The following is a 27,787-nucleotide window of genomic DNA, read 5'->3' as shown; positions in this document are numbered from 1 at the left end:
AGGCTTCTACACTCAGTGTCTCCTTCGCTTCCCCTTTATTTGGTAGGGGGGAGTCATAGAACGGCTTGGGCTGGAAGGGACCTTAAAGACCACCTAATTCCAATCTCTTCCACTAGGGTGATGATACTGAAGACTGACAAAGCACCGTGAGATGCTTACACTGAAGTAGCACAGAACAGCAGCTGCCCTGCCCCGGAACTAGACATAACAGGCTCCATGCAGAGGTGGCTGAATCCCCATCCCTGGAAGTGTATAGAAGACAGAAGGGCAATGAAGGTGGTGAAGGGTTTGGAGAACAGGTCCAATGAGGAGCAGCTGAGGGAGCTGGGGTTGTTTAGCCTGGGAAGGGAAAAAAAAAGGAGGCTGAGAAGAAACTTCATTGCACTTTACAACTCCCTGACAGGAGATTTGAGCCAGGTGGGGGTTGGTCTCTTCTCCCAAGAAACAAGGAATAGAAGAAGAAATGGCCTCAAGTTGTGCCAGGTGAGGTCTAGGACATGAGAAGAAACATTTTCCCTGAAAGGGTTCTTGAACCCTGGAACAGACTGCCCAGGGAGGTGGTTGAATTCCCATCCCTGGAGGTGTTTCAAAGAGGCAAAGATGTGGTGCTGAAAGACATGACTTAGCACTAGCCTTGTTAGAGTTAGAGAATGGTTGTATTTGATGATGTTAAAGGTCTTTTCCAACCAAACCTATTCGGTGACAAAGCAGGACCCTCACTGTATGGAGAAAAGCCTCAATCAGGAGCTTGCAGAGGCTCAGCTACCCGCCAGCACAAACCCCTGTTTGATTCAAGCCACAATGACCCCTTCTCCACCTCATTCCAGAGCACCATTCACACTGTCAATGTTCACAGCACGCTGCATATATGTGGGGACAGAACAAAGCCCTGCATTATGATCTGTTACCCGTGGCATGGTTCAGTCTGTGTTCCAAATCATGGAGACAGTGCCTGCCTGGCCAGAACCCCTGGAGACGTGACGATCGCTCAAGCACAAAGACAAGGGTAAGAAGTTACTGGGTCAGGGAGCTGGGATGTCTGGAGGCATTTAGCAGCTCCAAGATGATGCTGGAAGAACAGGCAGGAGGACTTCACTGCTCTGCATGTGTGCAAGGGATCATACAATCTGAAGTGGAGGTGAGGGGAGACCTCATTGCTCTACAGCTCACTGAAATCAGGTAGGGCTGGGTCTCTTCTCCCTAGGGTCAGATAATAGAAATGGCCTGAAACTGCCAAGGAGATTTAGATTGGACATGAGGAACAATTTATTTGCTCCAGCAGTGGTCAGGCATTAGAACAGGCTGCTCAGGAAGGTGGTGAAGTCACCATCCCTGGAGGTGTTCAGGAAACATGTGGCCATGGCACTTGGGGACATGGTTTAACAGCCATGGTGGTGTTGGGTTGATGGTTGGACCAGATGATCTTAGAGGAATTTTCCAACCAAAACCATTCTACTCCATCTGGAGCTCTGTGTCCAGTTCTGGTGCCCCAGCATAAGGACAAACTGCTGGAGCAGGTCTAGAAGAGGCCACAGAGATGATCAGAGGGCTGAAGAACCACCCCTGTGGGGATGGGCTAAGAGAGTTAGGGCTGTTCAGCCAGGAGAAGAGAAGGCTTCAGGCAAACTAGGTGTGCAGAAACCCTGCTGAGGAGCCAGACACCCATAGCAGTTCCAGCCCAGATCTGTCAGGGTGCTGGAGAACTCACCAGCCACCTCCATGGGATGGTGCTGATGGCTGCAAGCTTCCATCATTCCTGGCCCTGCAGCTAAGGGCTGAAATTCAGGATTAAACTGACAGCCACCAGAAATTCCTCTGGGATTGCATCACTGATGGGAAGGTTTCTGAATGAAAGGAAAAGTGTTGGTCATAGGCGTTCTCCAAACTCCCTGGAAAGCTTTTTCTAGAGGAAAATAAAAGGCCTGACAGGTGCAGTATGGGCAGGGACAAGGCATGAGCCAGGCTTCAGCTTGACATACAAAGGCAGAGTCAGAAACAAGACCTCAATTAAATGGAAAAGTGGAATTAGTCATGGCCCTGGGAATGGCTTCAGCACAGGAAGCTCAAGTGGAACAGAAATGAGAGAACTGAGGGCTAAGAAACCTTCAGAGATGCTCATGGAAGGAGGATTTAAATAACAGGGTTAATTATGGACATGACAAAGTGTCATTGTCAGGGAAAGCCAAACAGTCTGTCCATTCTTACTCTCATCTTGGGGGGGCAATAAGAAATCCCCAGGGCTCAGCCAAGCAGCTGCCACTCATTTCATCCGCAACCACAAAATACCAGAACATTCTACACGGGGGCTTTAGCCTCCTAATTCTCCATGGAACCCCCTTTGACAGCCATCACATCAATTCTTGCCAAGGAATTTGTTCGTCCCACAGCTCCCCTTTGGAAGGGACACCCTAGGAACTGGTCAGGCTGAGTGAGGGAGTCACAGCCCCAGGCAGCCCAGGGCTAGATTCAGCTGGAGCTGCAGCCTTGAGAGCTCCAGAGTGGTTTAGGTGGGACAGGACCTTCCAAGGTTATCTAGTTCAGCCCCAGTCATCAGGGACATCTGCAACTGGAGAAGGCTGCTCAGAGCTCCAAACAACCTGGCCTGCAATGGTTCCAGAGATGAGGCATCTCCCACCTCTCTGGGCAACCTGAGCCAGGGTCCCACCACCCTCACTGTCCCTTCTCTCCAATCTGAATCTCCCTCTTTTACTTCAAACCATCACCCCTTGTCCTGCCACAATAGGCCCTGCTCGCAAGTTGGTGCCCACCTTTCTGCTTGGCCCCTTTAAGCACTGAAAGCCACCAGAAGGTCTCTCTGGAGCCTTCTCTTCTCCAGGCTGAACAACCCCAGCTGTCTCAGCCTGGCCTCACAGCAGAGGGCTTGCAGCCCTCCCATCATTGCTGTGGCCTCCTCTGGAAAACCTCCTCTTCAGAATCTGCTTGTGCCAGATGCAGCACAGGCCATGGAGCTGTGCAAGGAAACAAGAAGCACACAAAGCCCATAAAGAGCCTTCCCCTGTGCTGCCCCCCAGTTTGGTACTGAAGCCTGTGTTCTACTGCCTGCCCCATGCTGCTCCCAGCTCTGGTGGCTAACACAGAGCCAGGAAGGCATCCAGCAGCCCACAGCTAGCTCAGCCCACGCTCCACCAGGCACTATGGGCTGGCCTTCCCCACGTGTCAAAGTACAGCCCCAGTGCCATAAACCTGGAGCTCACGCTGGATAAACAGCTCCAATGGTCCCTCTGCCCCACTGCAAGCTGCAGGTGGAGCTGCTTCTTGCAGGTGCCTTCTGGAGTGGTTTGAAGGCACACAAGGCCACCAACTACTCACCTGGGTTATATCATCACAGGGAGAGAACTGCTTTCCCCAGAGTTGCAGAGCCACTGAAGAAAAGAGTCACAAAGCACTGTGAAACTGATCTGAACCTGTGCTGCCAGGAACGAGAACCAAAAGTTCCCCAACGAACTCCAGTTTCCTTCTTGGAGGCCTTCCAGAGGCGGCTGCAGGGCATTAGCCCTGGTGTGACCCATGGGATGGATGTAGGTGCCGGCTCTCCTGCTGTAATCTCCTTCCTCAGTGCTCCCAGCCTTCTTTTTCTGTCTCCTCTGGGAAAAGATAGAGATTTTCCTCTACCTCAGCACTCAGTGACCACCCATTGTACATGATCCCCTAGCCCCAACCCCAGCTTTCTATCAGCTCCCCACTCAAGGCTGGTGGAAATCATTTTGATGTTCATCATTCCAGCACAGCCATTGCTTTTCCTGGATAAAAGTATCTCCAAAGGCAGTGTTTGTTCCAAAATCCCACAGAAATCCCCACTAACTGTCCCAGCTTTGCCCAGAAACTCTGCCCAAGAGATTTGCTCCTGAGAGCAGGACTTGGAGGCAGGAGATCATTGCTGAAGACTGTGGAGCCCCAACAGCACCATGCCCCCTGCCCACATCCTAAGTTCTTCAGTTGCCTTGGACCCTCTCCTGCAGTCTCTGGGACTGGCATTTCCTTCTCCATCTCTCAGCAGAGGACAGGGAAGAGGAGCTGGGCAGGAGGATGCCTCTTCTCCTCAGCTTCACTGCCCTTCTCTGGACCCACTCCAGCCCATCAGTGTCCTTCTCAGAGTGAGGGGCCCAAAACTGAAGCCAGGATTTGAGGTGTGGCCTCACCAGTGCTGAGTACAGTGGGACAGTCCCTACTCTACTCCTGCTGGCCACACCATTGCTGATCCAGGCCAGGGTGCTGGTGGCCTTCTTGGCCATGCAGGCACAGGCTTGTTCACTATCAGTTATGGCTGACCAAATCCCAGCATCAGGAGGTACCAGTGCCAGTGGCTCTGTGGTGTCACCTTTCACTCTATCCAGAGCTCCCCAAGGCAATGAGCAAGGACTGGTGATGCCAGATCAGCAGTGCTGCAGCAGAGGAATGGATCCTGGTGTCTCATCTCACCCACTTTTACTGTGTCAGTGTGGAACCAGATCTCCTGGCCAGGAAACTTGCCTGTCCCCAGAGATCAGTGTGGTGGCTTCACTATGCTCCATGTGGACAAGGGAAGCTGTGCAGGAGATGTGCAGCTGTGGGAACAAGACAGAATTCTCCTCCTCATCTCAGTTGCTTCTCCAGGTGTGGACTTTGCTCTCTGAAGGTTGTGGGGCAGTGTCCTCACATGCCAGCAGAGCCACCTCCCATGCTCACGTTGCTGCAGCAAGCCCTGGCACTGCTCCGGTTCTGCTTTCACAGCAGTGTTTGCCCAGAAGGTGCCCTTGATGCCTGCAGATAAGATCCTGGTGATGGGAACCATTCCAGCTGCAGTTAGAAACATCAAGTGTCTGGAGAGCTTCTCTGGTACCTGCTGCAAGGGCACAGAGGGCACTGTGGCATTCCCAAGAGTTGCCCCGGGCATCACTGCCTGCACTGCCTGTGCCTGGCACCATGCCACCCTCAGGAGGTCCCACAGGCATCACCATGTCCCTCAGCACCACATCTCATCCACTTTTCAGTCATTCCAGGAATCCTTCTACCACTGCTCTGGGCAGCTTCTTCCGGGCCTTCACAGCCCTTTAGAGAAGGAAATTGTTCCTCATGTCTAACTGAAGCCTCTCCTAGGGCAACCTGAGGACAGTTGTTCTCACTGTTTGTTCCTTGGGTGAAGAGACCAATCCCCACATTTGATTCTTTCCCCTTCAAATCATGGAATTCCAGACTGGTTTGGGTGGGAAGGGGCATTTAAAAGCCATCTACTCAAACTCCCCTTCAGTCAGCAGGGACATCTACAACTAGAGCAGGTTGCTCAGAGCCCCAGCCAACCTCAGCTGGAATGGTTCCAGGAGTGAGGTACCTCCCACCTCTCTGGGCAGCCTGTTCCACACTGGTGCCATTCACTTCTTTAAAACAAAACAAAGCAGTGATTTTCTTCACTTCTCCTGGAACCAGGCAAGTCTTTTGGTCATTCCACACCTCTCTGTCTGGTACTGGCAGCTGCGTTTCCCTGTGTGGCTGGAACCTTGAGGAGGGCAGATTTAATCTGGAGATGAAGAAGAAATTCTTCTCAGTGAGGGTGGTGAGATGCTGAACAGGTCATGGATACCCCTTCCCTGGAGGTGTTCAAGGTCAGGCTGGATGAGGCCTAGTGGTCTAGTGGAAATGTCCCTGCCCATTTCAGTGGGGGTGGAACTGGATGATCTTTAAGGTCCCATCATCCCAAACCATTCCATGGGTATGTGAAGCAGCCCCCACAGGCAGGCTGTGTGGCCACATCACAGCCCCATGCTCAGCACCTAAGACAGGACCAGACACGGTTCTCTGGGTTAACTGCAGAGTGGCAGCAAAAGCAGAGACAGAGCTGTCTTTGTGCTGGCTCCAAGTGCCTCTGTTCCAGGAGAATGGCTTCAAAGCGACCTTGCTTTGTGTGGCCAGCCCTGGCTGACACTGCACAAGAGGCTGAGCTGACGAAGACAAAAGGAGGGATTCTTGGAGATTTTGGGCAGTGAGCTACCTCCTGAAGCAGCCTCCAGACACTGAAGCCCCGGGTTTGTTTTCCTCCTGGGCTTCAGATCAAAAAATCCAACAGTGCAGTGAGTAAAGCTGGTGTCCCAGAACAAGCCACCACCAGGCTAGCTAAGCCCCTGAGCTGTCCTCCCTCCACTCCTGCACACCCACTGAGGGAGTAAAAAACCTTCTTGGGCAGTAAAGCAAAAGAGGAAAAATCAGCCAGTGACACAGAGGGAGAGATGAGCTTCTTCAGGTCCTTATGGCTGTGTTGAAGCTGCTCCAGAGAAGACCCTGAGTGTGGATCTGCTCAATGCTCAGCAAGACCTAAAGGACCTACAGGGGACAAGAGAATGGAGCCAGACTCACTAGTGGTGACCAGGGACAGGGCAAGGGGCAACAAACACAAACCAGAAGCCAGGAGGTTCCATCTGAAGATTGGAAGATAATTCTTTGCTGTGAGGGTGCTGGAGCCCTGAAGCAGGCTGCCCATAGAGGTTCTGGAGTCTCCTTCTCTGGAGAGCTTCCAGATCCACCTGGCCATTGTGGTGCAGGGCAAGCTGCTGTGGGTGGCCTTGCTGCAGCAGGAGAGGTTGAAGTGAATGATCTCCAGAGGTCCCTTCCATGCTGGGGTTCTATGGAGAGGCTGCAGCAGTGGATTGATGTTGTGCTTGCTGCAGAAGGAAGTGCAGGGAGGGAGCAGCAGTGGGCAGCTGGGCAGTGGGATAAATGGGTTCTGCAGAGCTAGGTTGATCTATTTTTAGATAGAAGTGTAGTTGAGGCAGTGCCTGATAACAGCAGAACTTGTAAGGCAAGAGGGGCTGCTGGTAGGTACCTGGTTGGTGCTAAATGCAACGTAGCAGACAGTAAATGAATCAGAAAGTGTCTGTGCCCCAGAAACGTAATTACAGAAGATGATTCCTCATTTTCTTCCTGTAGCCAGGGGAGTCCTCTGGGAACCAGCTCCAGACTCCAGCCCAGTGCTGAGCACAAGTTAACTCTGTCCATTTCAGTCTGTGAGGTCACCCTTTAGGAAACAAAGGATGGGAGTCATTCCTCAAGAGGGGCTGCTGTCTGCTGGGCAACGGTGGCTGGAGAAGTCCAAAGGGATCCTGAAACACAAGCTCTCAGCAGGGCCATGGAGAAGACAAACAGAAGCCCCCCTCTGTATGTCTGCTGAGGAGAGGGACTGGGTCTGACGGAGACCAGAACCAACGAGATGGTCTTTATGAGACCCCTCCTCCACTCATCTGCCTCAGCTACAGACTGAAGGAGTTCTGACAGCTCCTCTGGGTCACCTATGAAGAGACCCAAGCCTAGAACTGCTTTGGAGAGCCAGCAGAAGCAACCTAGGCTCCCAGAGGTAGAGTTGCACCACCAGATGTACACAGTGCCAACCAGATGTGCTCCAGTTGTAGGAACTGCTACCACAAGCACCCTCACCTGGATGGAATCCAGTGGGTGCAAACTGTCTCCCAGTTTCAGCTGTGCCCCCTATTTGTTCTCTTCTGTGCCATCAGCCCTTGCCCAGCTCTGTGCATCCTCCAGTGGTGTCTGCCCCAGTATGCAACCATCTGTGCCCCCTTGCATCCAGCTGCACCTGCTGTGCCCCCTTTGCATCCAGATGTCCCCAGCTGAGCCCCCTTTTGTGCACCAAGCTGTGCTCATCTCCTCTCATCCAGCTGTGCCGGTTCCCTTACCTTGCATCCAGCTGTGCAGTGAGCCCCTCTCCTTGCATCCAGCTGTGCTTAAGTCTGCCTACATCTGTGTCAAGCCCCCTGCATGAAGCTGGACCCAGCTCCCTCCCTGCCTCACTATGCCAATCAATCCTCTCTCCTCATCCAGCTGTGCCCACTGCCCACCATCCATACGCGCCCAGCTTCCGCCCCACGTCCAGCTGTGCCCAGATGCCCTCCCCGCACCCCGTTCTGCCCAGCTCCCAGTCCCCATATCCAGCTGTTTCCAGCTGCGGCCCCGCGGCGCCCCCTGGCGGCCGCAGCGCCTCCCTCTCCTGCAGGCTTTTCCTTGCTCCACCTCCTCTATCCTTTCCCGAGTCAAAACCTCTGCCACGCATCCCAAAGCTTCATTTTCCCCTTGAGACGTCCCCCATCAACCCCCTCCCCCAAGAATGATTCCAAGGGGACAAGGGCTCCTCAGGAGCTTCGGGTCACACACTGTTGGAGTCTCCTTGTCCTGAGAGATTCAAACCCACCTGGCCACTGTGATGATGGGTGAGCTGCTGTGGTGCCCCTGCATTAGCAGCTGGGTTGGACTGAGTGAGCTCCTGAGTGAACTCCACCATGCCTGGGTTCTGTGAAAATTCCAGGCAGCACCAAAGGAAAGCTTTGTCTCTGGTGGTGGCCACACCATGAGCTCCTACCCACCTGCCAATAAAAAAAACAGAGAAGAGAGCATTCCACAGCTGCCAGAGAGCAGGGGAAAATCAGGACCTCATTCTTCTGTAAAACTTCCTGAAAGGAGGTTGCAGTGAGGTGGAGGTTGGTCTCTTCTCCATAGTATCAGATGATAGAACAAGAGGAAATGGCCTGAAATTGTGCCAGAGGAGGTTTAGGCTGGACACGAGGAACAACTCTTGTGCTGCGAGAGCGGTCAGGCATTGGAACAGGCTGCCCAGGAAGGTGGAGGACTCCTCATCCCTGGAGGTGTTCAAGAAATGGATGAGGCCTTGAGCAACCTGTTCTAGTAGGAGATGTCCATTAGGTCCCTTCCCAGCCTAAGCCATTCTGTGATTCTAAATGTATGGACATGGCACTTAGGGACGTGGTTTGATGGCTGTGGCAGTGCTGGGTTGAAGGATGAGGGACTGGATGATCTTAAAGGGCTTTTCCAACCAAAACAGTTCCATGGTTCTCTTATCAGCTCATGCCAAGGCAGCTGCAAGCTGCCAGCAGGTTTTTTGTTTCTCTACCAGCAGCTTCCTGACTAAACAGGGGCAAAATGGGCAGAAAGAGGGGAAACAGTGCTGGGGAGATTTTGACTCCCGGCAAGACCCCTGGCAAGAGGGGAAAGGGGTGCCCATGTGATGGGGTGGGCACAGCATGCAGACAGCAGCTGGTTGCCACTATCCTGTGACTGCACAGAAGTAGGTCAGGAACAGGAACAGCTTAGCAGGAAGAAGGCAGTAAGGGCTGGGGAGCATGCACTGAGCGCCATCCTCTGGGCAGGCAGGTCCTGGGAGGCCCCCCCTACCCCAGACGACAGGGGAGGCAGGCTGGATGAGATCCTGGTCTTTCACCTGGGCTGGAGGCCAGCCCCAAAATAGCCATCCAAAAACAAGGTCACATGAGAGGGAAAAAATAGCAAGGCAGAGGGTTCTCCATGCTTCCTTCTCCCGCCTGGGTGCAGAGCAGCAGCCACAGTCCCTGCGCACCGCGGTGCCCATCGGCAGATGCCAGCTTCTGCCCAGGACCCAGCACAGCCCCTGAACCTGTCTGAGGGACACTGCCTGGCTCTGGACCTGCCCCTCAGTGCTGCAAGGACGTGCAGCTGCAGGTGAGAACCACTCCAGGAGCTGCCTGGACCCCAGGGAGTGAAGCAAAGGACAGGGTGACCCCAGCCAGCATTACCTCTCTGTTGCCACCGCCACCCAGCCTGGTGCAGCCCAACCCGACAGGTGAGTGCCTCTTCCAGCGTCCTCCATTGCCCCTAGCTGGGCATAGCATCCTGACAGAGCCACAGCTTCATGAGGAGCTTTGCAACTCCATCCCAAGTGGTCTTGAGGTGCATTCCCAGTTCCTGAGCTCCTGGCCAGGCTGCCAGCTCAGCTGGGTGTGTGTGACTGGGGGAACAACTGGGGTTTCCTTTTCCTCTCCTCGGGCTCAGAGGCAGGAGGGAGGCACTTTGCATTTCTGCGCTCTTCCCAGCTTGTGCTGGGCTGAGCAGCACTTGCTGAGCCCTTTCAACAGCACAGCTCCAAGAGGGATGAAACTAAAGCCTGGGACCTGGGCAGGGGGAGGCAGGGGGGGGGGGGGGGGGGTGTTGTAGGTCTCATTTTGAGCTTGCAGAAGGTTTTGTCTAAGTTGTCTGTGCTGTATGATTGTGGCTGGGGTGAAGAGGAGCTGCTGGGCAGCATGGGCTGGGGCTCAGCTGCCCACACAGGCACCAGGTCCTGAGTGCCCGGCAGAGAGAAGCCACCCTTAGATAAAGGAGCTTAAATACCACAGCAGAGGGTAGAAATCATGGGGTTTGAGACTGGTTTGGGTTGGAGGAGACTTTAAAGATCATCTAGATCCACCCCCCTGCCACGGCCAGGGACACCTCCTACTAGACCAAGATGAAAGCATCTCAGTTATTCTCTGTGCTTCTAAATAACCCTAGGTTTGTGTTATTTACGGGACCTGTAGCTGAAGAAGGCTCATAGACATTAGAGGCAGCAACAGGAGGAGGTTACTGGTAAGCCCCAGGCAAAAGTCCTCCTGAGAACCTGGGAAATAACCCAGCAACTGGACCTTGCTGGGCAGGGCTGGAGGGCAGGAGGCAGCAGGAGCACATGTGAGGGCAGGCCCCTATCCCTGTCAGTGAGGTGGATCTGGAAGGCATCTCTGTAGTCCAACTCCCCTGCTAAAGCAGAGGCACCCACAGCAGCTTGTCCAGCATCACATAGGCATGGGGGGGTTGGAATCTCTCTAGACTCCACAGCCCCTCTGGGCAGCCTGCTCCAAGGCCCTCACACCAAACAACTTTCTCCTCCCATTCGGGTGGAGCCTCTTGTGTTCCAGTTTGTGCCTACTGTCCCTTGCCTTGTCCCTGGGCACCACTGATAAAGAGTCTGACCACAGCCTCTTGCCCCCCACAGGTGCTTCAACTCTTGCTGAGCATTCAGCAGATCCCCTGCTCTTCTCTAGGCTCAACAACCCCAGGGCTCTCAGCCTTTCCTCCTCACAGAGATGCTCCAGACCCTCCAGCATCTTTGTAGCCTCTACTGGCCTCTCCCAGGGAGTTCCCTGTCTCTCTTGAACAAGAGAAGCCCAGAACCAGATCCAGTACTCCACGTGTGGCCTCTAGGTGTGATTCTTAGCAGGCCATCAGGGCTGGTGGTTGCCGTGGCACCATCAGCCTCTGGGCTTTGGCCACTTAGTAGAGGGACTTTCTCTCCATCCTCCCAGAGACCAGAGCATGAGCCTGATGCTGGAGCAAGTATTTGCCCCATGCTGCTGTCTCCATCCAGGGATGGCTGCCTCCAGGATGGGCAACAGGAAGGATGCAACACTGAATTTGGCAAGGTACAATCAGAGGTGCCCTGACATCAGAGCCATAAAATTCTAACCACAGCAGGGCTGTAAGGAGAGCCAGGCAATGATGGAGAGGGGCTGGGGGCACAGGGTGCAGTCTCCCCACAGCTCCAGAACAAGGGAAATATTCCTTTGTATGAGAAAGCAGAGCAGGGTTTCCTGATATTCCTCATATCCCAACAACCCTGATGTCTTTCCTCCAGGAAAGCCTGGGCCAAGGCCAGGCCTGGTCTTTTTTCAGACTTAGAAATATTTGACTATGTTTTTCTTTTTTTGTATTCCATTTTCAACATGTGGCTAAAATAGCAGCAGCAAAACTTGATCACACTGAACCAAAACTGAGGGGCTGGAAAGGCTCAGAGCCCACCTGTGCTGCTGGATGCTGCAGGAGCCATCCCCACCACCAGCTGCTGGTATCTGCACTTAGCTAGATGTTTGGGTCAGGGTGTCTGGGCTCTGGGTGCTTTCAGCTTCCAGCCCAAAGTGCCTGCCTAAGCTCACAGCCTCCATGGGAGCTGGGACTCAAAGTCTGTTCCAAGCCAGCCTTAGATAAAGCAGCTTAAATACCACAGCAGAGGCTGGTGGAGGCCTGCCAGGCTGTGAAGTCATCGCTCCTGCTCTCCAGTGCTGCAGCCAGCAACTGCTCAGCAACCCCCAGCCTCTGCACAACACGCAGGCTGCACCCTACGCGCCCAGCACTGCACCCCATGAACCCACCATTACCCCCTCAAGAGCCCACCCTTGCCTTCCCATGAGCCCATCATTGGCACCCTACAAGCCCACCGCTGCTGCCCCTCTGTGAGCCCACCGTTGGCATCTGGTAAGCCCATGAGCCCACCGCTCCCTTCCGAGGAACCCACCCTTAGCACCCCAGCTGCCCGCAGCTGGCGCCTTGCCGAGCGCACAGCTGAGACCGCGGTGCCAAGGCGGCGCTGCGGAGCTGGACCCGCACCGGCCGCAACCTGCACTGTCCCTATCCTTGGGGACACAGGGATGGGTTCTGTCAGCCTCACAGAGCTCAGGCTCCGCTGCGGCTTTTAAGGCCAAGTCGTGCCCAGCCTCACGCCTGGTGCAAGGCTGAGCGCAGACCTGCCCAGTGTGGCCCTGTGGCACCTTGCCCAAGCAGAGGACACGGACACCCCTCTTCATCCCCACTGCTGGGGTGCAGCTGAAAGGGGTTGGGGGTTCCTTCGGGGGTGTGTGTGCGTTTCTATCACCAGGGCAAGGCGGGCAGGGAGGCAGCGCAGGCAAAGCGGGCAGACAGCACAGGCAGGTGCCCGGCCCCGCTGGCAGCAGGAGGGATTGGATGTGACCCAGCATCACCGCCCCTTCCCCCCGCCCCGGTATCCTCCTCCCGCCGCTGTCGTCGCCGCCGCCGCCGCCAGGCAGCTTCGCAGCAGCTTTTCCATTTTTTGGTGCTTTTCTCCCCTCACTGGACACAGCACAGCCGGGAGCAGCGCGGAGCCGGCGGTAGGTGCCGGGGAGGGGCATGCAGGCGACGGAGACCCACCCGGGGGGATGCAGGAGCTGAGCATCCCTGGGGCGGGGGGGATAAGAGGACTGAGACCCACCCGGAGGAGATGCTGAGCTCCCCTGGACAATGCTGGATCCCCCTGGGAGGATGCCGAGTTCCCAGAGCTGCACAGGGGACTGAGCCCCACCCCGAACAACGCTGAATCCCCCCAGGGGGAATTCTGAGCCTCCCATCCCCACCCCGGGCAGTGCAGGGGGTTCAGCACCCCAAGCTGAGCCCCGCCGAAAGATATGCTGACCCCCGCCTCGGGCTTTCCACTCGTCAGCTACAAGCCCCCTCCCCCCATGGGATGCTCATATGCCCAGGCGGACTCGAGTGAGGGGTCAGAGCTGGTGCTGGAGGCACAGGGGTGAGCTGGGATGGCAGGGGAGGAGGAGACAGTTCCCCTCTCCAGGGACAGCGGAAGGGTCTCAGGAGTGCTGCTGCTCACCTGGCTTGCCAAAAATACCCCAACCCTGCCAGTGCTGCAGCCCCTGCAGCAGGGGGAGATGAAGGGTTGAAAAATGGGAGGGTCATTTTCAGCTGCAGTATCAAAATGACCAGAAGTTAACCCAATGCTTAGACCAGAACCGGAATCAGGATATAAAAACACATTTTCAATTACAAACCACAATATTTGGATCACTAAAAGAAACATCAGAAAACCAAACCCAACCCAAACCCAAACCCAACCAAATCTGAAGTTTGTTGATGTGACACAGCACTATGAGATTGCTCATTCTTCATGCAACAAAAAACACACTTCCTTTAAAAAAAAATCCATTAACAAATAATCTCTGGGCCAACTCTATCCAGACACCCAAATCCTAGTGGGAAAGATCTTTTTCAGCTAGAGTAGAATCACAGAATTTTCTGGATTGGAAAAGACCTCCAAGATCATCAAGTGCAAATGTTAGCCCAACACCACCATGGCCATTAAACCAAGCGCCACGTCCACACCTTTCTTGAACACCTCCAGGGACAGTGACTCCACCACCTCCCTGGGCAGCCTGACCACTCTTGGAGCAAAGAAATTATTCCTCATGTCCACCCTAAACCTGTCCTGACACAATTTCAGGCCATAAATAGGATTTAATAAGTTCAGATCTTACCAGAAAGTATCTCTTCAAGCCATTCTTGGCTCCCTCTGGTCATGTCCTGCCCATGGAGGTGAGCATGGAGCATCCTCATCCTACTTCAAGCCATGGCTGTCGGGTTGGTGTCCCCAGGGCCCAGCAGCTTTTGGGATGGGTGGGCTCAGTCAGGGGTGTCCAAGTCAGCAGGAAGGGGTCAGGATCCAGGCTGCAAACCCTGGTGAAGGAGGTAGGAAGAGGCTGAGGAGAGACCTTCTGGCTCTCTACAGCTCCTTGAAAGGAGGTTAGAGTGAGGTGGGGTTGGTCTCTCCTCTCAAGGAACAAGTAATAGGAGAAGGAATGGCCCAAGCTGCCCAGAGAGCTGCTCCATCCCTGCAACCATTCCAGGTCAGGTTGTCTGTGGCTCTGAGCAACCTGCTCTAGTTGCAGATACGCCTGCTGGTAGTAGGGGCTTGGACTAGATGGCCTCAAAAGGTCTCTTCCCACCCAAGCTAGTCTGTGAGGCAGCATCCTAGTCCCACCACACTAGGAGATGGGCTGCAAGCAATGGCAATGAGGATCTTGGGCACCTTTCAGGCCCTGTAGCCATTGCCCTGGAGAGCACAGGAGGTGCACAGGAAGAGCTGCACAAACAGGGTCTAAAGTTTAATGGGTTCCTGAGGGCAGGCCAGGGCTGGGTGGTGATAAGGCAGTACAATGTCCAATTGTTCTCCTGCAGCTCGGGGTCAGTGCCGCTTCCTCCGGCCGCAGGATGAGACACACACGGTGGGTTAGGGCCGGAGAGAGCTCAGGCCCACCAAGGTCTCCAGACAGACCCAGAGCTCTGCAAGCCCTTTGGATAAACTTTCCTTCCCAGCTCCACCCCTGCCCAGGGAATGAACTTTCCCTCCCAAGCTCCCCTGATGACTTTGGCCTTCCTCCCACTCCTGAAGACCTTGATCTTCCTCCCAACTGAGGCAGCTCATCATGCAGCTGGCTTCAGCTCCTTCCAGTGCACTCCCCATCAGCTGCCTGGCTCAGCTCCTGCTCACTGCTCCTCCAGCTGAAAGCCTGCAGCCCCAGAAGCCCTGTGATGAGAGATGTCAGCTCCATGCCTCCCTGGCTGGGTTTGTCTTTCAAACAATAGAAATCTCTTTGTGGTGAAATTTGCTGAAAGCCAGCTCAGAGAGAGAGAGGCAAGGGACCATTCCTGTGTCATGGTATCTCTGCCCCAGGGTGCTGTGTGGCCTTCCTGGAGGCAGCCACCCTCCTTTCCTCCCTGTCTGTCACCAAGGGGTGATGCCTGGCTTAGTATTTCTCAACTGCTATTTTTGCTTCATTTCCCACATGTTGTGTTCCTGTTGCTGGAGAACAAGAGCAGCCTCTGAAGGTTGCAGAAGCCACCAGTGACTCACAGATGGTACATACCCAGCGTAAGGTGGCTGATGATGCCAAGCTGAGTGGTGCAATTGATAAGGCTGAAGGACAGGATGCCAACCAGAGGGACCTGGACAGGCTAGAACAGTGGGCTCAGGAGAACCTCATGAGGTTCACTAAGACAAAGTACAAGGTCCTGCACCTAAGGCAGGGCAATCCTGGATATCAGGGTGACTCTGCCCCTCTGCTCTGCTGAGATCTCACTCACCTCGAGTGCTGTGTCCAGCTGTGGGAATCCCAGCACTGGAAGGATGTGGACCTGATGGAGATAGTCCAGAGTGGGACACAAAGATGATCAAACAATTGGAGAACCTCTCCTACGGGGACAGGCTGGTAGAGTTGGAGCTGTTCAGCCTGGAGAAGAGAAGGCTCCAGGGAGACCTTAGAGTTACATTTCAATATCTAAAGGAGACCTACAGGAAGGCTGGGGAAGGACTGTTTAGAAGGACCTGTGGGGATAGGTCGAGGGTAACAGCTTTGAGTTGGAAGAGGGGAGATTTAGACTGGACATCAGGAAGAAGCATCCTTGACTCTATCCCTGTAGACCAAGAGGACCCCACAGCTTTCTCCTGAGCTATCTGTGGAACACCAGGCAGGACAAACATCTCCATGTCTCTGCCCACTCGGGAGCTGGAAATAAAGAGCGTGGGTGTCCCTGCACAGGCAGCCCTCTGTAAAGTGCTCACTGCAGCAGCCTGCTTCCAGCAGGTACCTAAAATTGCAGCCTTCTCTGCTGCTTTGTTGTTTACAGAGATGAGAAATGGTAGAAGAGCCTCACAAAAAAAAAACACCTCTCCAAGCCTCCGAGGGCACCATTATGGAAACTCATGGCAGTGTCCCAGTCAGGGCACTGTTTTCCTTGGAGTGGTGTAGGAGCAGCTGCCTCCTGCTGCCCGTGGTCATGATGCCTTCTTTACCAGTGTCACAGTAAGGACCAAACTGGTGTCCATCTGTTCATGGACACAAATCATAGGTTCATAGACTTGTTTTGGTTGGAAAAAAACCTCTACGATTGAGTCCAACCATCAACCCAACAGCACCATGGTGTTCTTCACAGAGAGAGTGATTTGCCATTGGAATGGAACACCTCCAGGGATGGGGACTCCACCAGCCCTCTGGGCAGCCTGTTCCAATGCCTGAACACTCCAGCAGCAAAGAAATCATTCCTCATCTCCAACCTAAACCTGCCCTGGCACAATTTTAGGCCATCCCCTCTCCTTCTATCACCTGATACTAGGGAGAAAAGACCAATCTTCAGCTCACTTTAACCTCCTTTCAGGGAGTTGTAGAGGACAATGAGGTCCCCCTCCACCTCCTCTTCTCCAGACTAAACAATCCCAGTTCCCTCAGCTGCCCTCTGACCACGAGAAAGGCTGCCCATGGCCAGCAGTGGTGGTGTCTGTCTGTCTGTGGGTGTGAGGCACAGCCACACCTGCAGCAGAGCCCAGACAGCTCAGGCAGGAGGAGCTTTGTGGTTTGACATTCTGCCCAGTGTCCTGCATGGACACAAGGAGTGGGTGTCAGAGGGGGATGGTGACATTTGGAAGCCGGGTGGGGTGTCATGCAGTTTAACCTCCTTCTTGCCTGCCAGGAACAGAGGGTCCCAAGCAGGGTATGGAGAGGGTGTGCCAGCTGCACTTGAGTACCAGCTGCCCTGTGAGGGCAAGTCTGGGGTGCAGCAGGGGGATGGTGAGGATGAGACCTCGCTCTTTTTCCATAGCCCCCAGTGTGTAGGGTACTGGAGCACACACAGAACCTGCCTGCCACTAGGCACATAACCAGCCCTCGATGTCCAGGCTTGGCTGCCTGTAGAGTTTGGGATCACACATCAAAGCCACTGGCTTGGCTGCTGCAGCAGCACTTGGTGATAAACTTCGGAGCTAATCACCACTTCCTTACAATTTCACAGCTGTCTGGTCCCACCAGGCTCATCTCTCCTTTCTTCTGCAAGGAGTACACACACTTCAGGAGCCACCAAAGTTCTGTAGCACCCAGTTAAAATCAACACTGGAGTCCTTTTCTCCTACAGAAAGCTATTTCTGATGTTCATTCGTTCTAACATCTCCTTCCACAGTCCAGGAGGAAGAGCCAAGTGCCCTCAGGCTGCTGGTGTGACCCTTTGCTCCTTGCACCACAGATGGAGCTGGAGGCACCCCAGAGCGGATGTCCTAGGTCCAGTGATGTCCTAGGTCCATCCTTCACTCTCAGTGGTATTTATATTTAGGCAACCCAGCAGGAAAAGCTACAGGAGTGGAAGAGCATGTTCCTGAGGGGTGGAGAAAAGAGGAGAGCCACAAACACAGCTGCTCTTGGACAAACACTCTCCAGCTCACTGTCCTAGTGTGACCAGCTAGGTCAACATCTCAGCAGCAGCCATCCCCCTCTCACAGCAACCTCCTCCTGGAGTATTTTCCTTTCTCCATGGGGTACCAAATAACTGCTGGAGTGTAGTCTCTCACATTTTGGAGATGCATCAGCATCTTGGAGGAAGCCTTCTGTTCTGTTTTGAGCTATTTAATCATTTGATTTGGCTTCTACCCAGAGAAATAAGCCCTTTGGTTCAGTTTCTCTCACTCATTCTTAATTCCCATAAAAATCCAACATGCCCCTGCCAAAAGGGTAATAGTAGGGTCACAAGTGGTGGTGTTTGTGGAGCAGCAGCTCCAGTCATAGAAGTAGGAGAACAGCAATAGTACTTTGCAAGGAGAGACAATGGGAGTGGAAAATAACATTCATTCAGCTTCTCTGGTGGACCCAACAGCAGCTGGTGACCTCTGAACATGTTCTAAAAATAGCCAAAAAATTCTTAAAGGAAACACGTGGAATGAAGTAGCTGTTGCCAGCAGGGCTGCTCTCTTAAAGCTCTACAAGACACCCTTGAACACGCAGTCCTGAGGAGAACACGAGGAGCATCTCACTCCACCCCTCATTTGCAACCTAAGTTTGCTGAGATCTTGACCCAAGCTCTTGGCTTTGAGATGTTTGTCCCTCACTTCTGTCATAGATCCATAGAACGGTTTGAGTTGGAAGGGAACTTAAAGATCATATAGCTCCACCCATTGCCAAGGGCAGGGACACCTCCCACTAGATCAGATTAACCAAGGCATCATCCAGTCTGACCTCGAACACCTCCAGGGAGGGGGCATCCACAACCTCCCTGGACAACTTGTTTCAGTGTCTCACCAATATCATCAATCCAGGAGACTCCTGACTGGCTTTGACCCTCACAGCAAGCTCAAGATAAGCTTTGGTTGCAGTACATTGCAAAACAGCACTCATCAAATCTCTGAATTCTAGCATGGTGGAGTTTGGAAGGGACCTCTGGAGGTCATCTGGTCCACTTTTCCTGATAAAGGACCAGAGGTCTCAGGAGGTTCTCTCTGAAGATGAAGAGATATTTGTTTGGTGAGGGGGTTGATGCCTCAGAGCAGGCTGCCCAGAGAGGCTGTGGAGTCTCCTCTTGAGATTCCAACCCCACTTGGCCACTGTGATGCTGTTCAAGCTGCTGTGGATGCCCCTGCTTCAGCAGAGGGGTTGGATTAGATGATCTCCAGAGGTCCCTTCCAGCCCTCACCATGCTGGGATTCTGTGAACCATAAACCTACTGAGCTCATGTGGGTTTCTTCACAAGCCTCATGACAAGATAGCTGGGCTAGCCCATGTCACCACCTGCAGGGAGCACTCCCAGCACCTCCTGCTGGGTCTCTGGGATTCCAGGATGTCCAACATTTGCTCTGATCCTTTGTGTGGGTGCATTTTGGTCAGGGCAGTTCTCCCACAGCAGGTGAGATCAGAATGCCAAGACAGGAGGCCGTATTTGTGATCTGGCACACAGTCTGTGTCACTGAACCCTGTCATCATCCTTGGAGGTTAAAATAGTGGAGAGTCACTCACCTGGGCTCCCTTCCTGCCTCTTGCGGCTTCCAATTAGCGGCAGGGTATTTTCCAACCTGCCTTCTGGTGGTTTCCGACCTGGCTTCTGGAGCCTCTAATTTCAGTCCACACGTCAACAGCAGGTAGAAAGAAAACAGAATGTGCTGTGATGGAATGAAAGGGACTGAGTCCCGACTGCCCAGCGAGGAGACACTCCCCCCCACCCTCCCACGCCAAACAGCATCACCTTTGGGGCTGTGTCACTGCTGGAGCAGCCAGTGGCGGTGTGAATCACCTGTGCTGGGCACCAGCCAGGGACCACCGAGCTGCCTCCCCTCCCTTTAAAAGCCTGGCAGCAGCAGCAGGTGCCGAGCTCCTGGTGCCGCCACTGCTGCCACCGTAACACCAGCACGTCTCTTGCAGCCCAGGTGCCAGGAGAGGCTGAGCAATGGCCGAAGGGGACATCACCACCTTCAGTGCCCTGACAGAAAAGTTCAACCTTCCCATGGGGAACTACAAGAAGCCCAAACTCCTCTACTGCAGCAACGGGGGCCACTTCCTGCGGATCCTCCCAGATGGCAAAGTGGATGGGACCAGGGATCGAAGCGACCAGCACAGTAAGCAAACCTGGTGGGGCCTCTCAATGCTCCTCCTTCCTCCTCTCATTTTAACAGTCTTTAGCTAAGAAGGGAACTGGAAAAGACAGTGTTGGTGCCAGGTGCTCTTAGAGGATGGGGATAGACTCTTGTCAGTGGTGCCAAAGGACAGGATAAAGGGCAACAGGCACAAACCAGAGCCCAGGAAGTTCCATCTCAAGATAAGGAGAAATTTCTTTGGTGGAAGGATGCTGGAGCCCTGGAGCAGGCTGCCCAGAAAGCTTGTGGAATCTCCTTCTCTGGAGAGCTTCCAAAGCTACCTGGCTGTTGTGACCCAGGCAAGCTGCTGTGGGTGCCCCTGTCTTACAAGAGGGGTTGGACTGGATGATCTCCAGAGGTCCCTTCCAAGCCACATCATGCTGGGATTCTGAGAGACAGCTTTTTAAACAGAGCCCTGAGGAGAGTGGGACAGCAGCAGAGCAAAGCTCTCTGCAGGGCCAGTCTCTTCCCCATCACCACACTCCAGACTTGCTGGTTCTCAGCAGAAACCTCTGGGCACACCATTTCCTGAGCATTTACTGGAATCTAACTGGGACCCGCCAGGCTCCTATCTGGTTAAGAAGAAAGGCTGAGAGAAACCACATCTGCCCTGACAAAGCTCTAAGAAAAGCATTTTTATTTCCCTTAAACCACAAGTGTAGATGTGGCTTCCTCCCCAAACTCCACCTTTCTCCTTGCCCTGGCTGTTTAAGGACGAGGTCTCATTGTACACACTGCTCACCCACCACTCACAGAGCAGGGCAAGGATGAGCTCACCGAGGCTGGATAAACACAGCACAGGGCAGGAAGCCTCCAGCCTGGAATAAACCTGGTACCAAACATCCTCACACCACTGCAAGGGGCAAACAAGGGCACTGAGCTAAATGATCAGCAGAAGACAGGGCCAGGTTCACAGGAACTACAAGCTGGAGAGATCATGTGAACTCCACCAGCACCTCTGCAGCATTTGCCTAGAACCACAGAATTCTTTTGCTTGACCCCAGCTGTTTTGGATGGGACCAGACTTTTGTCAGTGGTGTCCTGGGACAGGAGGGGCAATGGGCAGAAACTAGAACCCAGGAGGAACAGGAAGAGAAACTCCTTTGGTGTGAGGGTGCTGAAGCAGGCTGCCCGAAGAGGTTGTGAAATCTTCTCTGGAGAGATTCCAACCCCACCTGGCCATGGTGATGCTGGGCAAGCTGCTGTGGGTGCCGCTGCTTGAGCAGAGGGCTTGGACTGATCTCTAGAAGTTACTTCCCAACCCACCATACTGGGATTCTGTCCATGCAGGCAGCACTCCTGGCACCCTTACACCTCACCAGTTGCTGGCCTAGGGCCATATGTTTGGAAACCTCTGCCAGAAAGGAACCTCTTGTAAGTGTTCTCATAAACTTGGATATCCAAAAGCATGAACATTTCCTGAGGGATCTCCTGAAAGGGCTGCATTTCCATAGAGCAGTCCTGCCAGCAAGGTACCCACCTCTGTGCACCAATAGGACTCCCAGTCCTGCCCTGGCACAAACCAGAGCTGGTCAGAACCACCCCCTGGCACATGACAGGACTATGACTTGCACTGTGGCATCCAGCTTACACAGCTGGGACAAGCAGCAGCCAGATCCCTATGGAAGCCTGGATGTGACAGCAAGGAGAAGCAGGACACCAGAACGCCCACAGCTTATGTGGGGAACTGACGTGCAGGGCTGCAATAGAGCCTCTACTGGTGCTCTGCAGATGCTCAGGTCATTTTGTTCCAGACCAACAGCAAGAATTGGTATTTTTACCTTAAACCCCTTGCCAGCTTCAGCTCCACAGGGAGGGAAGATCTCCAATGAGCTGCTCACTCCCAGATTTGTTGTCATGCCCTGTGGAAGGATTGCCTCATTGTGTCCTCATTCTTTGCTGCCTGCTACAGCTTTCTTTTCTTTGTTTCATCCCATTCATGGAAGGGAAGCTCCAGATAGATCTCTACAAAAACAAGATTTTGGGCATGAGCTACTTTCTCCAGACCTCCCTTTGCAGCCAGAGACCTTCATGATCTCAGCAGCAGTGGGAGGGTCTCCCCACTCCCCTCTCTCTGAGGCAACTTTTAGGACTCTATCATCACTTTTATCTTGTTCTTCACTTTCCCTGGTTGGACTTCCTGACTAGGCCCTGGGGCTGCAGCACCTTGCAGTGAATGCAAGGTGAGCTGGAGCAATCCTGACTTTGCCACCTCCCAGCCTGAGCCAGGGATTGGGGATTACTGCAAAGCTGCACACGCACAATTTACTAATTAAACATGATTTATGGAGCAGGAGTCTCCAAGAATGAAGAATGTGACCCATTACAGCAGAGACTTCACTGGAAGGGACTTCTGCCATACCAAAAAGGGCCATCAGCTGTTAGCTCAGCCAAATGGAGACAAAACCAATTCACAAAGAAGGGAACTGGAGCTGAGGTATCTGATCAGGCTTCATTCAAACAAGCAAGAAGCAACAGGATGAAAAGAAACCAGGAGACATACCAACAACACCTACCCAGATGAGCTCTTGTAACAGGCCCACATCCTCTGCAGCAAGCCCAAACTCAAGGCAGGAAGGCTTTAGGCCACCATCACCATTAAACACCTTTTTGCCCCAACCCAGTACCCACCTTTGGCTTCACAGGAGCTGGAATAGAGTCCCAGTGTTGCTGCTGCAGCAGCAAGAATCCCAGCATATAGAACTGCATCCAGCACAGCCACCCCAACCAACCAGGACCACCACAAAGCTCTCACAAAGACTGCAGCCACCTGGAGCAGCAGCATTTAAACCTTGCTCCACCCTGCATCCCATCAGCACCAACACCCTACAGCTGGTCTCTCTCCCAGCCTTCATGGAGAACACCTGGGCAGCCAGAGTCACAGAACAACAGAAGGGACCTTTGATACCATGAGAGGACACAGCCTCAAGTCGCACCAGGAGAGGTTTAGGTTGGACATGAGGAAAAATTTCTTCCCCTTGAGGGTTGTCAAGGCCTGGCCCAGGGCTGCCCAGGGCAGTGGTGGAGCCTCCATCCTGGAGGGGTTTCAAAGCCAGGGAGATGTGGTGCTGAGCATGGTTTAGTGGTGACCTGGCAGTGCTGGGTTAAGGATTGGACTTGATGAACTTGGAGGTCTTTTCATCCCAAACAATTCTATGATTCTAATTCTTCCTGTTACAAATCTCTCCAGTAAAAGCCCAGGAGTGAAAGCTGACAAGGAGATGGGAATGATCCTTTGGGAGAGCTAGACTCTGCAAGTCCCACTGTGGATATAGCCTCAGAGTCCTGTAATGAGCAAAGCAAGAAAATGAGGAACCCACAAGGCAAAAGGAACCAGATGAAAAGAAAAGTTAAATCTGCTAGGGTAGGTACAGGATGCTGAGCAAAGGAGGGAGGTGGCCCAAGCACACTGTCCTGCAGCTGTTTTTAGCCTTTGAGCTTCTAGCTGAGGTCCAGGCTAGACGACAGGGATGGAAAGCTGGTGGGTGATAAACATCAACGTCACCACAAACCCAATGCCTCTGCCCAGCCTGTGACCCAGCAGGCTCAGGTCTGGGTTTAGCACCACAAACTAGGACCATCTAAGATGTGGCTTGTGGCTACCTACAGGAGGGATTTTCTGGGATGAACCCTTCCTATTTCTCTACTGTCCACACTGGGTAAGACCAAGCACTGGTGACTGGACGATTCAGATCGGGCTTTTGCCACACAGCCATCTGAAATCTTCACCTCCTTGGTTTAGCTTTCAAAATACTTCTTCTGCTGTCACCTCTGAAGTGTTTTGGCAAAACCACATGAGAATTCTGGCAATTAGAATCAGAATTAAGCTGCCAACCTCTTGTGTCCCTTTCCAGTGTCTTAACCCAAAGTCTGCCTGCCCTTTGATGAAAAAAATTGCTTTGTAGTTCCTAAAGCTTGGCCTTGGAGCTACTGTGAGGGAGAGGGACAGAGAATCATAGAATGGGTTGGAAGGGACCTCAAAGCTCATCTAGTTCCAACTTTCCTGCCATGGGCAGGGACACCTTCCACTAGCCTAGGTTGCTCAAGGCTTCATCCAACCTGGCCTTGAACACCTCCAAGAGGGGGCATCCACAACCTCCCTGGGCAATCTGTGCTAGTGTCTCACCACCCTCAGTGTAAAGAATTTCTTCCTCATCGCCATTCCAAATCTCCCTTCCCCAAACTTCAGTGAATGGAGCTTAAAACCCAGGGCCCGTGGAGACATTTTGATTACATGATGTCCTGTTTCCTATCAACTCTTTCTAAGCCAAGCTTCCAAGCAAAAACACCCTGCTGATGTTCCTAGCAGCATGGACATCATCTATGAAAGCTTTTTTGACCCCTTTTCCTATTTTCCTTTTCACTGTGGTGGTGTTGTCCTCTTTTTCCCTCCAGTTCAGCTCCAGCTAAGTGCAGAGAGTGTGGGAGAGGTGTACATAAGGAGCACCCAGTCTGGCCAGTACCTGGCAATGGATACCAACGGGCTGCTCTATGGCTCGGTAAGTGGCAGGGTTTGGTGGCACCAGAGGAGGAGAGGTTTGAGCTTCGCAGCAATCTCGGAGCTCTGAGTAATGCAAACCACAAGCAGCTATTAGCCTCTCCTTGTTATTTTGGCAGCTGGAGGGCCACTCTCCTTCCAGCTTTATTTGGGAGAGGGGAATAACTAAATAACCAGGCAACACCATTTCCCAGCCTGCCACATGGCAAAGGTTATACTTCAGCTGTGACACTCAAACTATTGCATTGCACTTTCGGAGCAGCAGCTGCTTTGCATCCCTTTAGCAGCTACCAGCTCTGCTGGGGCCATGGGGGCACCTTGCTGGGGTGCACCCCCAGCCCAGCTCTTCCAGCCCCAGCAGCTTGCCTATACCTTTGCCTCCCCCCTGAACCACCTCTCCATAGCTTTATTTGGGGGGGGGGTGTGTCTGGGCTGCCAGAGGCAGCAGCCCCTAGCAATGACTCACAGCCACTGAGTAAAGTCCTCCTTACATCTTTCCTCTGCACCCTGGATGCTCCAGACTCTGTGCTGGAGTGAGCAGCAGCCACAACATTCTGGTCTGAGTGGGATTGTGCAAGGCAGGATCTTACCCTGCTGTGCCCAGGAACTGGAGGGCACCCAGTCACCCAAAATAATCTAGGCCTTTGAAAACAGCCTCATTTATAGCCAAGTGCAGCCTACGTAATGCTGGTCACAGGCTGCTTAGCCTCACCAAAGAGCTGTTTTGTTCCCTCTGAACCCACAGCTACCACCACACAGCTCAGTGCCAGAGCAGGAACTGGTGCCAGGACCAGCTTACAGAGCATGAGGCTTGGTTAATGCCAACTAAAGTGCCCAGGTCATGGATAAGTTAAAGCAAGAGTAGCCCAGGGGACTAAATCAAAACTCCACACTTGAAATTCAAAGTTTACTGGGGCAGGATGATCTGGGAGGTGGGTCTGGACAGCCTCCTAGCTGTCCTCCTCCCTCCAGCATCTCACTGTGGTTACTGGGGGCTGTCTTTCAGCAGCTACTGGGTGAGGAGTGCCTGTTCCTCGAGAGGCTGGAGGAAAACCATTACAACACCTACATCTCCAAAAAGCACGCGGACAAGAACTGGTTTGTAGGGCTGAAGAAGAACGGGAACAGCAAACTGGGGCCACGGACTCACTACGGCCAGAAAGCCATCCTCTTCCTCCCACTGCCTGTCTCAGCTGACTAAGCCCTATCCTGGGAGCTCAGAGATGACCCTGACCCCCAAATGCCAGCTGCCACCTCCTCCTTTTCTCTCATTCTCTCTTTGGCTGTAGGACAGGGCCAAATGTTAGAGCTCCAAGCTTTAGGCAAAGGCTTGACCCAAAATAGACAATGCAGAACAAACCTGTTCTGCACAAAGCTTTGCAGAGATGAGAGGGGAGCCTCAGCACCCCACAAGCTCCATCAGAACCCTTCAAGGTCCATCAACACTCCCAGGGTCTATCAGCATCCCCCACCATGGTCCATCTGTATCCTCATTCCTCTGTATGGTGCCTGCCATGACCATGCTGTAGCTCCCAGGGAGATCACAAACCTACCCAGGGGCAGGCACCTAGAAATGGGGTCAAGGACACCCCAAGGACATTCCAGTTCCTGTCCCCAGTTATTCTGAGGTAAAGCTTCCAGTGTTAACATATTTGTCCATCCAAATATGTAGCTTCTCGTATGCCCTTCAGGTTGCACCATCAGTCATAGTACTGATGCTGCAGAGTGGTGATGCAGTCTCCATCCCTAGAGCAATTCCAAACCCACCTTGATGCCATCCTGTACAACCTCCTCTAGGTGAACCAGCTTTAGCAGAGGGGTTGGCCTCAATCTCCAGAGGTCCCTTCCAATCCCTGTCATTCTGTGATCCTGTGATTCTGCTTGCTTGATGTCCTAGGTGTGTCAAGCTAAACTAGCTTCATCCAAAGGCCCCATGACATCCCAGCCTCCCTTACGACATGACTACAGCTCTACATCGTGCTGCTCCCTGCCATATGTTATTTGTATTTATTTATTAAGTAAACATGCCTCCTCCACAGCCTGGTCATCAGTGATTCGAGGTGCCAAAGCCCTTTGACCTTGTTCCAGACTAAGGTCTGATGGTGTTGCAAGAAGGGGTTGCGTGATGGTGGCAGTGCCTTGCCCCCTGTTCCCAAGGAACTTCCTTCCACGCCTCCAATGCTGAACTAAAAGAGGGGCTAAAATTGGCATTGGGGCCCCCTGGTGACCACAAGTGGCACTGGGGGGCCTTGGTGACTCAAACCCTCCAAGAAGTTAGGTTCCTCCTCTCCTGACATGAGGTAGACCTTCCAAGCAGCTCAAGAGTTGCTCCTGCATGCTGAGAGCATCACACTGACATATGTGGCTCAGGGGTGACCTCACTGCTGTCTACAACTACCTGAAGGGACATTGTAGCCAGGTGGGGTTGGTCTCTTCTGCCAGGCAACCAGCAACAGAACAAGGGGACACAGTCTCAAGTTGTGCTGGGGGAAGTCTAGGCTGGATGTTAGGGAAGTTCTTGACAGAGAGAGTGATTGGCATTGGAATGGGCTGCCCAGGGAGGTGGTGGAGTCACCATCCCTGGAGGTGTTGAAGAAAAGACTGAATGAGGCACTTAGTGCCATGGTCTAGTTGACTGGATAGGGCTGGGTGCTAGGTTGGACTGGATGATCTTGGAGGTCTCTTCCAACCTGGTCAATTCTATGACTGTGGACAGGGACACACCACCAATGCCTGCAGAGAAGAGCATGCAAAGTTCCTCAAAAAGTTCAGAAACTGGAATAATACCCCAGCTCAGCTTCTCCTGTCCTCCTTAGGCACCTGCAGATGCCTACAGCAACTAGTGGAGACATGTCACCCCAAACAACCATGGTCAGCACTTGTCTAATCCCAATACCAATTCCATTTTGCCCTGCAGTGAGTTTCCTCGGGTGCAGACAAGCCCAAAGTCCTTTAACTAACCTTTTTGTAGTGGCACTGCATGAAAAAGTGAGATGGGAAGAGGTTTGACTCCACTGCACCCAGGTGACGTGCTGTGGCTGTGGGTGGGGTGTAGGTGTGCTGTAGCTGGGGTGGCATGGTCGATGGGATGCCTTCAGCAGCCAAGGAACCAAAGGGCTGCCAAAAGTCACATCCAGCTCGGTCCTCCCTTTGGTCCTAGATTGAAGTCTGAAGCTGTAAATAAAACGTGACACAGGAGCAGAAGAATAAAGGTCAGTAGAAAATCTTGCAGTGGCCTGTGTCTGATCTTACATTAAGAGTTCAGGAGTCTAAATCTCTTGGAGAGAAGGGAGTGTGAAAACGGAGCATGGGGTTTCTTCCCCACAGGGTTGAGCTTTGTGAGGACATACAAAGGCCAGCACCCTTAATTGGAGACGCTCACGGAGGTCCCTTCCCACACCAAGCAGTCTGGGGTCCCATGGCCTGCTGGGGCAGGAGGTGCACCAGAAACCAAGAAAGATTAGAAACGCCCCGGGCCCCGCAGACCGCTCTCCTTTGGGACGCTCCCCCAGGGCTGCGCTTTTGCC

At 53.2% G+C, this 27,787-nt stretch overlaps 1 protein-coding gene and 1 long non-coding RNA gene across 4 annotated transcripts; one reads left to right on the top strand and one right to left on the bottom strand.

Annotated features, from left to right (window-relative positions):
• Positions 1–8,185: 8,185 nt before the first annotated feature.
• On the bottom strand, positions 8,186–21,723 carry LOC135185170 (uncharacterized). The gene is made up of 4 exons (XR_010306384.1): positions 21,544–21,723; positions 19,149–19,240; positions 13,857–14,055; positions 8,186–8,363 (listed from the first exon to the last, which is right to left on the bottom strand). It is a non-coding gene; the product is annotated as an uncharacterized LOC135185170 (long non-coding RNA).
• FGF1 (fibroblast growth factor 1) lies at positions 9,297–27,488 on the top strand. Of its 3 annotated transcripts, none has more exons than XM_064161674.1 (4): positions 9,297–9,613; positions 19,551–19,744; positions 24,158–24,261; positions 25,267–27,488. In XM_064161674.1, the coding sequence occupies exons 2-4, from the start codon at positions 19,576–19,578 to the stop codon at positions 25,459–25,461; spliced, it is 468 nt and encodes a 155-aa protein (XP_064017744.1). In that variant the 5' UTR covers positions 9,297–9,613; positions 19,551–19,575; the 3' UTR covers positions 25,462–27,488. The 3 variants fall into 3 exon arrangements, with proteins under 3 accessions (XP_064017744.1, XP_064017745.1, XP_064017743.1); XM_064161675.1 differs by lacking the exon at positions 9,297–9,613 and adding an exon at positions 12,597–12,701 and having other exon boundaries at positions 25,270–27,488; XM_064161673.1 differs by lacking the exon at positions 9,297–9,613 and adding an exon at positions 12,597–12,701.
• Positions 27,489–27,787: the final 299 nt, after the last annotated feature.

Source organism: Pogoniulus pusillus, chromosome 22, assembly GCF_015220805.1.
Source record: "Pogoniulus pusillus isolate bPogPus1 chromosome 22, bPogPus1.pri, whole genome shotgun sequence".
NCBI lineage: Eukaryota > Metazoa > Chordata > Aves > Piciformes > Lybiidae > Pogoniulus > Pogoniulus pusillus.
Note: the sequence above shows the minus strand (reverse complement) of the source record. Positions and strands in the feature narration are given on the sequence as shown.